The 12,296-nt window shown below is 35.9% G+C and overlaps 1 protein-coding gene and 1 pseudogene across 1 annotated transcript; both read left to right on the top strand.

The window, feature by feature from the left end:
* Positions 1–2,580: 2,580 nt before the first annotated feature.
* LOC124848512 (transcription factor MYB8-like) lies at positions 2,581–3,716 on the top strand. The gene is made up of 4 exons (XM_088110277.1): positions 2,581–2,713; positions 2,837–2,966; positions 3,065–3,566; positions 3,597–3,716. The coding sequence occupies exons 1-4, from the start codon at positions 2,581–2,583 to the stop codon at positions 3,714–3,716; spliced, it is 885 nt and encodes a 294-aa protein (XP_087966403.1).
* A 5,332-nt stretch (positions 3,717–9,048) lies between these two features.
* LOC148202887 (transcription factor MYB106 pseudogene) lies at positions 9,049–10,143 on the top strand (annotated as a pseudogene).
* The last annotated feature ends 2,153 nt before the right edge of the window (positions 10,144–12,296 follow it).

Here is a 12,296-nt window from a genome sequence, read left to right as displayed (position 1 = left end):
CCCACTCACCTTAATTGTCCTTCCATTGGTATTTCAGTTTCCCACTTTTCCTTAATTCCCTGCACTAATATGTTTTCTGCACTAGGTCCAAGCCACATCTCGGTTTACTCCTTGACTAAGCAGAATTATTAGTGTCCAATATTAGATGGATTATCAATGTTAATCTGACACTACTATAAATAATTAAAAATATTTATAATTATTTTTTTAAATAACTTTTTCATTGTATTAAATTCAGTTTAACAACATAGTAATTTTGCTGACTCTTTGAAACATGTTTTGTTTTGTAGTAACACTATAATTAAACGAAGAAATGTTACTTTAGACAAATAAGGTGAAACTCTGGACTTGACATTTTGTTTGGTAATTTGATCTAACCATAAAATTTGTTTTACTAAATAGAACTGCGAAACCCACATGCAGACAAAGGACAACACTTGTTGGATAATCTCATTTTGTATAACCATCTTTACCACCTGTTTTCTTGTTTTCCTTAGAGTAGGCTGTGTTGGAGGAGAAAGTTAAATTATTTTTTTATAGGCAAAAATATATTAATAATAGAGCATTTGAGATGCTAGAATCCTTAAAAAGAAATATTTACAAGGATACTTTCTCGTACATATCCATTTGATTTTTCCTGAAATATCAAATATATCACCATTTTAAATCATTCCAATTCGGGTCTGCTGCACGGTGTATATATGTGATAATCGCATAAGAGTGGGTAGCCCCAAGTGATATACTAGTAAAACTACTGTGCTCCCATATGTCTGTCATTGTTAAATTGGTACTCTATATAAGTATCCGCAAATTTAATGCTCGGAAGTGTAATATTTTTGCTTTATTCTAGGATACGAATATATCCAAAATATACTGGTCATCATTGAATTGACGAGGATGCTTTTAAAGCAATAAATGCTGCCTCGTAGCTAACAAGTTAGTTAAAAGCTACCTACTTAAAAACATATTTTTTATGTGGATGTATTTGTTGCCTGATCACCTTGTTAACGTTTTAAATATAAAATATTGCAATAACCACTAATAAAAAAACAGCATTTAAACTCGTACAATAAGTCTCGGTTTAGGAGAAACCGAAGCCTATCAGAATGCGGTGATATTTTTGTAATTCTGTCGAACTTATATGTCTCGGTTCAAAGGAAATCGAGGCATATAAGCTGTATTACCTCGGTTGCAATTTTAACCGATGTCTAAAATCCTGAAAAATTCAACGATTTTTCAGATCCTGCTTACTGCTTCGGTTCTGTGGCGAACCAAGGCGTATAAGTTGAATGTAATTTCAAAAATGCCATTTTATATTTTTCTTTTATTTATTTTTGAGGTGTATAGGCATCGGTTGCTTTGTTAACCGAGGCATATAGACATTTATTGCCTCGGGTAAGTAAAGAACTGAGGTAGTATAACTTTTTATACTTCAAAACTCGTTAAAAATTTTAACCTACTGTTTAATCTTCTTCTTCCTCCCGCAAGAGCTCTTCTTCCTCGCACACCCAAGAAGTCTTCTTCTTCCTCGTGCAAGCCTCCATTGCTCTGGCGCCATCCTCGTTGCTCGCTTTCTTCACACTTTGGTGCCTCTGGTTCTCTCGCTGTTGCTCCAAAGTGTCTCGTTGGGCTTGGCTGAGTTTTGCGAGATCGGAAGGAAACTCTTTTCTCATGGCACGACGAGGACGCAACGACAGCGACATGGTGGCGGTTAGGCGCTGGATCTTGCGATTTGGGGCTTGATTTCTAGTTTTGGTGATTTTTGTTTGTAGGTCGCGAATGGAGTTTCTGTGAAGACGAAGCTTTCAAAGGCGTTGTCTCACAATTTCCATGGTGGCACGATGGCTTCGCGTGATGAAGATGAGTTCTTGCGGTGGTTGTTGCAATTAGTTTCGCGTATGGAGGAGATCGCGACGAGCTCGCATGCTTGGAGGTTCGGAGATGATTTGGTGGAGGCGCGAAGAAGGAAGAAAACGCGGCTAGGGTTTCTAGAAAAATGGATATCCGATTTGGATCTAAAAAAATTAAAAAAAAATTAAAAAGACTCTACTGCCTCGGTTGTCTGTGAACCGAGGCAGAATCCGAAACCTTTTGCCTCGGTTCTGAACCGAGGCAAAAAGTCTACTCCTTTCTACCTCGCCTGTATATACCTCGGTTGCGGAACCGGTGTCTATAAACGAAAATAACCGCTGTCGTTTCTCTTAACTGCACTAGTGAACATTTTGAGAAATAGGGTCAAGAAATTGAAATTCTAAAGTGGCGTTCATAGACCTCAAGCCCTATATATTTATCCACCACAATTTCATTATAATATAATTCATTCATCAATGTTATAACTTTATTGATTGTCATTAGGGCAAAGCCACTTCCTAACCCTATCTTCTTAAAAATGACAGATAAATATTTAAACTAAAGGTTTTCAAAGATGGTACCGTATTTATACGTATAATGGTAACATTCACCTACTTATGTACACTTCCAATATTTCCTTCTTTGTATATGTTAACTCCTGGCTTGCACTCACAGCCTAAGAACAGCAAGGACTGATTCGGGTTACCTTACAACAGTGTGCCATTAAAAATGGGAAGAGTGCCATGCTGTGAGAAGGTAGGGTTGAAGAAAGGACCATGGACTCCAGATGAAGACAAGAAGCTCCTGGACTACGTTCGGAAGCATGGCCATGGAAACTGGCGTTCAGTGCCTGCCAAAGCCGGTAACAATACAACTTCTGTATACCCTTTTTTCTCAATCATCGACTGTGCATGTTCTTGATATTCAGCAATCACGCTCCATATCCCCAATTTATTTGTTACGTACATGTATGATTTATATCTAGGTCTTGAAAGATGTGGAAAGAGTTGCAGATTGAGGTGGATTAACTATCTCAAACCTGGTATCAAACGAGGAAACTTCAGCGAGGAGGAAGACCGTACCATTCTTCAACTTCATGCTCTTCTTGGAAACAGGTGACCTTCTTTTGGTTTTCATACTTTCGTATTAGTAAATCAAAAGGTTAATCATATATTTCTCCGAAGCTAATCGTGTTTCTCTATTGCACACACAGATGGTCAATCATAGCAGCTCACCTTCCCCAAAGAACCGACAATGAGATCAAGAACTATTGGAATACCAACATCAAAAAAAGACTCATCAGAATGGGCTTAGATCCCATTACCCACAAAACAATTAAGCAGAACACGATTGAACCCTTTGGTGGTGGCCATGACCAGTCCAAGGACACCACCAATATCAGCCACGTGGCTCAATGGGAGGGTGCTAGACTTGAAGCTGAAGCCAGAGGGTCTCAGTTGCAAGTTATTGGATCCGGATCTTCGCAACTCTCTGGGTTAATTTTAAGCAAAATTCCAACTCAACCTTGTCTTTCATCACATTCGGTGTCAACCGAGCACAACACAGCGTATAACATGTATGCCCTCGTGCTTGCCACAACTCATGATTTTCGTTCATCTATGTCCACTCTGAGCATTCCCACGCTTCCCGCAGTTTCTAATATTCCACAAATGAAGAACACAGAAAGTTTACTTTCATATAAGGGTGATAATAATGTCATGGGAGCTAGTAGCCAAATCAAAAAGGTAATGGAAGGTTGTGTATCAAACTTACAAGATGATGACATTATGGTGGCTGTGGAAGCGTTTAGAACAGCAAGGTCTGAGAGTATCGAAGAGCTGTTTAATGAACCCACTTCCCTTTAGAAGGCCTAATATGACGGCTTCTTTTAAAATATGCGTTGTTTTAACAAAATGCGTGATAACTTCTTCTCTGTGTAGGGATTTTCAGCTTCATATCAGTTTGGATGTCTCGGTATGTGTCTCACTCAATTTATGCGTTCTTATATGATAGGCGGCGAGATGGTTCTGTTATCAGGAAACAGATAATTATAATTTTTTTTCCTCATGTTCTGATGCTGTATTCTTGAGTATTCATCGTGGTTCAGATCCTGTTTCCTTTAGTTTTGGCAAAATATTTCTTATAAAAAAACTTCCGGTGAGTGCCAAGGTCGTGATGTTGCATGTTACTATGATCTCTATAAGGAATTTAGCAACTTTCAAGGAAAACCGCATGATGAAAAGAGATGTATGTATCGATTGTTTTCGGGAAAGTGTTTGTATGGTTGTTAAAATATCATTTTCCATAATTAAAATAGTTAACCTAGTCTTCTCATTTTGTCAATGTTTCTTTAGTTTCAGTCTTATTGGGCATACATTCAATACTATATTGCGTTAGTCATGGAAGACGTCATTTGCTTTGCATTATTGTAGTAGTAATTTATGTATTTTTCTTGTTTTTTATTTGATACCACAGAAAAATGTAATTTCTTATTTTCAATTCATCTCTAATATTCTGTTTCACAATTTGCAAAATATAGCATTCATTTTCTATTGGCTCAAACTTAGAAATAATTGATCTATAATGTCATCCACAACTGATCTATAATTGATGCGAAAAGAAACAAATTGATCTTGATATTTTGATATTCGTAACTTTTACACTTAATTTATCTCTTTCTCTTTCTAATCATTAAATATAATATATTTAATATAGATGTCAGCGTGTAGGAAGAGGGGTTTGAAGGGTAATATTTATCTCATGCAGGGAAGAGCCTCAATATACCTGACAAAATCTGCAAAGTGTAGTGTTGGTGGGAGGGAATGGCTTATACATCATGAGAAAAAGGATCAACCAAAGCATCTAATTGAAGGACTATAGTTATGTGGCAGAAATAGAAACAGAAAGTAGAGATAATAGCAATCAGTATGTTTTTGTATGCATGTTATATAATACTCGGATGTAAGGAATCACCAAGGGTAACTTCCAGACGAAGCAAAGAAAACCTTAGAAGAATGAAATATCTACATGCTATGTATATATATAGGTTTATGACGATAAATTTAGTACGTCAAATTTTAATAAAAAAAAAATCCATGATATTTCATACTATTAACTCTATACATTAAAAAAAAAAGGTAAATTACTCATCATTTCAACCATTTTTGTTTTACTGGGATTTTTGGCTTATAAACAAACGTTAATTAAAGGAGAGGGTTCTTGACAACAAGTGTATCACTTCAAAAGCTGCAGGCCTATTAATGCCATGGCCTTAGGAACAACCCTATTCAAACCCCAGAATTGCCTTAAATTAGGTGATGGATAAATAAATTATGTGTAAGCTTTTTCATATCTGATTTATAGTTTATGTTTCCCGTTGTTACAGTTTTGTTACATTAACAAGAGTATAAGACCTAGACAATATATAAATATTATTAATTATTTGGTTAGCATTAAAACTGATAATGAAAACAAGCTAAAAAATAAAAATGGTTGATTAGTAAATTAAGAAATAACTTTACAATTTTTATATGCTACTGTTGTAGAGACAAAAACAATTAACCAACCTATTCATTCACTTTCCAGCCCTTTCGAACATTAAACTTGAAATCAGTAATTTTTTGTACTACTTATTTGAAAAATATGGTGAACACTTACTTTTCTAACTCTTCTATTCACACACTAGTGCAAAATTGACCTTTAACGTCAGTCCATAGACGTCCGTCCACCAAAATTTCAACGTAAATAATTGACCGGTGGCATAAATGTAAATAATTGAGTGTGGAGACATCCGTCCTGGAGGGGGCCGGACGTCTATAAATCTTCAACTCTCCCGTCAGCCTTTTGAACGTCCAGGGGCCGGACGTCTACTATATTATAGACGTCCGGCCCGACGTCCGGCCCCCTCCAGGACGGACGTTCAAAAGGCTGAAGCAATCAACTCTTCAACTCTCCCGTCAGCCTCATGAACGTCCGTTAGAGGGGTCGGACATCTACTATATTATAGACGTCCGGCTCCCTCCAGAACGGGGACGTTCAAGAGGCTGACAAGGTAGTTGAACCCGTCAGCCTTTTGAACGTCTACTATATTATAGACGTCCGACCCCGTCTAACGGACGTTCAAAAGGCTGACGAGAGAGTTGAAGAGTTGATTGCTTTAGCCTTTTGAACGTCCGTTATGGAGGGGGTCGGACGTCTATAATATTGAGACGTCCGGCCCCCTCCAGGACGGACGTTCAAAAGGCTGACGGGTTCAACTACCCTGTCAGCCTCTTGAACGTCCGTTCTGGAGGGGGTCGGACATCTACTACATTATAGACGTTCGGCTCCCTCCACAACGGACGTTCAAAAGACGTTTAAAATAAGGACATACACACCAAAACGCGAACCCGCGAGGAGTTACGCGAACCCGTGAGAGTTCGCTCTGCGCCTTGCATTTCCAGGTTGGTTTTTATCTGTTTTGGACCATTTAATCTTACTTTTATTTCGTTTAAATTGTTCAGTGATGAAATATCTTTCATTTGGACAGATTAAAAGTCGTTTTCGGTGCGTTTTGGTACAGTTGGTTGCGTGTTCTTGGGTGGCGTTTTTTGGCCTACGTTTTAGGTCGTGCACTCCTCCATTTCCCTCCATTTTCATTTCGAATATGCTCTTCAGACGTGTGGCAGTGCACAAACAAACGTCCAAACCCCGTAATCCTAAATAACTCGTTCAGCCATATAGACGTCCGTTTCGACACAAACAGACGTCTATATAGACGTTTGTTGTGTCGGAACGGACGTCTACATAGACGTCCGTCCTTATACAACGGACGTCTACATAGACGTCCGTCCTCACACAACGGACGTCTACATAGACGTCACCCACAAAGACGTCGGGAGGTCGTCGGACGTTAAAAGACCCACAGAACGGACGTCTATACTCCTTTCTGCACTAGTGACATTTACGTAATGAAAATATTCTCAATTTTTCTCAAATATTATATTATGATAATTAATTTACTCATTTTCATATAAAAAAAGTGCATAGATGTTAGGACTGTTTTGAATGTACATTTATTTATGTTTTCTTTGAACAATTAACCTAAAGCTACATCTTGTTAAGGGTAATGGTAATATCAAACTTAAAAAATAAAGGACTGCAATTAGTCAAACTAGAAAAAAAAGGAAGTACATGAATATTTAATGATAGATACTATTACATCAGTTCCTAAACTATTTAACTGCGCCACTGCATTGGAAGGTCTGATACCTGATACTTTCTATAAATATGCAGGCGAGTTTGGAATCAAACTTTAATTTACTTGCCAACTATATAATAGTTCTTTTTCTTTTATTAAACCTATAAAAAAATAAAAGTAAAAGCTACGAACTGGAGGATTCAATTGGGTAATTAAACTCTAGGTATTTTCATGCTACGGATTGTAGAAGATATAGGACTGAGATTAATGGTTCTGAAAGCTTAGGACAGTGGTTTGAGGACCCCCACTACTGTGAAAAGCAAGGTAAAAGGGTTTTTCCAAGAAGTACTGTCGGAGACTACTGAATCTAATGTTATGGTAGGACACATAAAATTTGTTTTTATCTCTAATGTAGATAACATAACACTAACAAGTGGGTTCACGAAACTAGAAACTAAGGAAAGCTATATGGCAATATGAAAGGGATAAAGGTCATATATAAAGTTAAAAATATTGAAGTTAAGTGGGTTTGGAACATGAAGAAACACAAGAATATATATTTAAATCACCGTATAAGAAATCTCAGGATGAGATTAGAGAAGAAGACCACAACTTATTTGAATTACTTTGGAAATTAAATGTCGTCTTTTCTACACAATATTTTGTATGGGGAGAGTCCTATTTCACAGAGTAACAACATATGAAAATGTGATTAACAGAGGGATCATGGTAGGGAACACAATGTTTGTTATGTGTGCAACTAGTATATAAATGGTGGGCCTTTTTGGGTTGTAGGATTGTAGGACAAGTATGGTATATGGACCATCGATGGTAGGAGTAAGTACAATAAACCATAAAGATTATTAGTACTAGTTTCTAAGGTATTAGGACCAGTGAAACTATGATGTGAACGTTGGAGTATGTTAAAAATTGTATTGTAAAGATTATTTGATCAGGTTTAGTTTATTAGATCCAACTCCAATGAATCTTTGTCTCTTTTATCCTACGACTTTATAATCAATTACATTGTTATTTTGATACAATGAAGTGCTAGAAAATCAAAATAAATTCACTTTGTAATTTTACTTTTTTCTAAACCAATAATGAAGCATTAATTTAACTAAACACCAACTCGTTACGACTTTCGACCTAGATTAACCCATCACAAAATTCGACAACAAACACATCTATTTTATATATCATTATCGATTCTCACATTAAGACAAAGCTAACTGATAATGATAATTTTCAGCGGACGTAATGTTGGGGGACATTAACCTGTTCATACACAGTTGGGAAGCACGGATAATAGTAATGTGAAAAGTACTTGTCTAGCTTCTACTTATTTATAAACATTTGTCTTATGGAAAAATATATTTTCAAAACAACTTTTAAAATTGGAATGCTTAAGATGTCTTTTTTTCTTAAAGAGAATTTTCAGTATATCAGTACTCTATTTTGGATAATTCAAAGTGAAATTTGTTTACTAAATGTTTTAGGACGGTCTGCTAAGAGTGGTGTTATAGACTCAGTAAATCTCACTTTCATCACCTTAAATTGTTTAAATTTAATTCAACCTCACAAAATGATTAAATTATTTAAATTTAATTCAACCTCAAAATATTTATATTTTGATCAAATCTAATTTTAAAGATCTGATATCTCTAACACTCGTATTCTTAAAAATAGACGAGCAAATACTCAAGGATAACAGCATAAAGTTAGAAAACATGATAAACAGGTAAGTAATAAATATGAATATCTTGAAATAATAATAATAAAGAAAAGCAGGAACTGAAAAGGAAATGGGAATAGGGAGTTTACAGACCTACCACTTTGATCCTGACCCCATTTTCTTAAAGATGACAGAAACAAAATTTAAGCCAAAGGTTTTCACTTAGGGTACGGTTTTTATACGTATTATAGTAACAATCACCTACTGCTGTACTCCTCCAATATATCCTTCCATGTATGCATATGACTGATTCGGGTTACCTTACAACAGTTCGGCATTGAAAATGGGAAGGATGCCGTGCTGTGAGAAGGTAGGGTTGAAGAAAGGACGATGGACTCCAGAAGAAGACAGGAAGCTCCTCGACTACGTTCGGAATCATGGTCATGGAAACTGGCGTTCAGTGCCTGCCAAAGCGGGTATAATAACAACTTCCGTGTACCCTTTTTTTCTCAATCAATGAGTGTGCATGTTGTTGATATTGAGGATTCAAAGGTTCAAATCCCGATTTTATTTGTTACATATGTATGATTTATATATATCTAGGTCTTCAAAGATGTGGAAAGAGTTGCAGATTGAGGTGGATTAACTATCTCAAACCTGATATCAAAAGAGGAAACTTCAGCGCCGAGGAAGACCACTCAATCATTCAACTTCATGCTCTTCTTGGAAACAGGTGACCTTCTTTTGGTTTTCATACTTTCGTATTAGTAAATCAAAACGTTAATCATCTATTTCTCAGAAGCTAATCATGTTTCTCTATTGCACACACAGATGGTCCATCATAGCAGCTCACCTTCCCCAAAGAACCGACAATGAGATCAAGAACTATTGGAATACCAAGATCAAGAAAAGACTCATCAGAATGGGCTTAGATCCCATTACCGACAAAACAATTAAGCAGAACACGTTTGAACCCTTTGGTGGTGGCCATGACCAGTCCAAGGACACCACCAATATCAGCCACGTGGCTCAATGGGAGGGTGCTCGACTTGAAGCTGAAGCCAGAGGATCTATGTTGCAACTTGGATCCTCGCAGCTGTCTGGGCTCATTTTGAGAAAAATTCCAACCGAAAACAACACAGCGTATAACATGTATGCCCTCGTGCTTGCCACAAATAATGATTTTCGGTCGTCTGTATCCACTTTGAGCATTCCAATGCTTCCTGGAGTTTCTAATACTCCACATATCAGGAATAAGGAAAGTTCACTTTCATATAAGAGTGATAATAGTATCATGGGAGCTAGTGGCCAAAGTCAAAAGGAAATAGAAGGTTGGGTATCAAACTTACAAGATGATATTATGGTGGCTGTGGAAGCATTCAGAACAGCAAGGTCTGAGAGTATCGACGAGCTGTTTAATGAATACACTTCCAATTAGAAGGTCTAATATGACGTTTTCTTTCAAAATATCTGTGATTCTTAGTTTCTTCTGTTTGAAGGGTTTTTCAGTTTCATGTCAGGTTGGGTGTCTGTATGTGTCTCACCCACATTATGCTTTCTGGTATCATGAAACAGATTATTATATTTTTGTTTTCGCATGTTCCGATTCTCTATTCTTGAGCATTCCTTGTGCTTAAGATTTAGTTCCCTTTAGTTGTAGTGAAATATTTCTTATAAAAAACTACATACTGTGAGTGCCAGGGTCGTGATGTTGCATGTTAGTATAATCTCTATATGGTATTTAGCAACATTCATTGAAAACCATACGATGAAAAGATATGCATGTATCAATTGTTTTTCGGAAAGTGTTCGTATGATTGTTAAAATATCATTTTCCATAATTAAAAGAGTTAACATACTTTTCTCATTTAGTCAATGTTACTTTAGTTTCAGTCTCGTTGGCCGTACATTCAATTCTACATCGTGTTAGTAATGGAAGACGTCATTTTGGTTTTTTCACTAGGCATATTTGGCTTCAATATTATCAAAGTGGTCAAATTCAACCGAAATTACGAAAATGAAGAAGTCATGGGGCCCAAACGACTTCAATTGAAGAAGTCGTGCCCCCTGCATGACTTCACACTGTTCATTAGTGTAAAGTCGTGTAGGGAGCACGACTTCTTCAATTGAAGTCGTTTGGGCCTCACGACTTCACTTTGGATCAAAATTTGCCCATTTTAATAATATTGAAGGCATATTTGTCTAGTTTGATGCAAAAACTCGTCATTTTGCGTTAGGTAATAATATATTGACATATTTTTTTATAACCTTTTATCACTGAAACGTGTCAAAAAGTCATTAGTCCAGTTGATAAGATTTTTTAATAGAAAAAAAGTGACGTGAAAAAGCTCCTTTTGGAATTTAGTTTTGCGGGTTTGTTTTAAGGGTTTAAACTGCATTTTCGTTTATTAGACCTTCTTAACGGAAGAGCATTGTTCATCGAACCACCATTTTATCCTTGTTTGTGTCGAAGTTTTGTCGTTCCTTAGTCGTGGGTTTCATCTTTGTCGAAGCTTTAGGTTTTCGGACCCTTTTTTGTAACGTCGACGGTTTTATGTTTTTTTTTATTATTATTTTGGTTTGCACTTTTTGAATCTTTTTTCGTTAACATTAGGTTTTTCCTCTTTCTTGGTTCCACGTTCTTGTGTGACTTTGTTTTGTTCTTTCGTGATTGTGCATTGTAGGGTTTTTTTTTTCAGTGTCTTTTTTCGTTGGTTTGACTCTGTTTCTTTTTCGTGTGTTTATTACGCATTATGGTTTTTTGTTTTTACAATAATGGAGTCCATTCCAGAAAAAAGGTAAGTAAATGCGTGTAAGTAGAATTGTTTTTTTTTACATTGAATCTTGTTTTTCGAATGACTTATTGTTTTGTCTTTTGCGTAGGAAGGTCCAGACATTTGTTCACATATTTTTAATATAAAAAATATTCATTCTCATCCTAATGCATTGTTAATGTCATGAATGATAGCAAGACCAATTCTGTAGGTGTTTTTTTTACTCATTTTGAATGTTTTGTTGACAGCTTTGGTTTATTATATATTTTTAATGGTTATCATTCATTATCTTAGGGATTCATTAACATGAGAAAGAATATTTTTTGTATTAAAATTTTGTGAAAAAAAAGTGCTGGAGCTTTTGCAAATGATAAAACAATCAACCATTAGAAAGCAAGATTCAATGTAGAAAAGATCAATTCCACTTATATACATTTGCTTACCTTGCTTTCAACTTTTTCTAGAATGGACTCTATTGCTATAAAAACAAAGGGGATAACAACATTTTTTTGACAACATTTTAATATCATTTATGTGTTATTTTATGATTGGTCCAAAATTACTCCACAATCAATAATAATAATAATAAACACCAACATGGACCAATAATAAAATTACATGTAGATAATATTAAAATGTTGTCAAAAAATTGTTGTCAAAATATCATTATCCAAAAAGAAATAACCATAACAGACTAAACACAAAACCAAACCGAATCAAACCAACCAAAGAGGACACTGAACAGAAAACCCTACAATGCACAATGACGAAAAACCAAAATAAACCTACACACGAATGCATAACCAAAAAAGAAGAA

The sequence above is a fragment of the Vigna umbellata genome, chromosome 3 (assembly GCF_029865625.1).
Source record: "Vigna umbellata cultivar VRB3 chromosome 3, Vumbellata_1.0, whole genome shotgun sequence".
Classification (NCBI taxonomy): Eukaryota; Viridiplantae; Streptophyta; class Magnoliopsida; order Fabales; family Fabaceae; genus Vigna; species Vigna umbellata.
The sequence above is the reverse complement of the archived record's forward strand: the minus strand, read 5'-3'. Positions and strand labels throughout refer to the sequence as shown.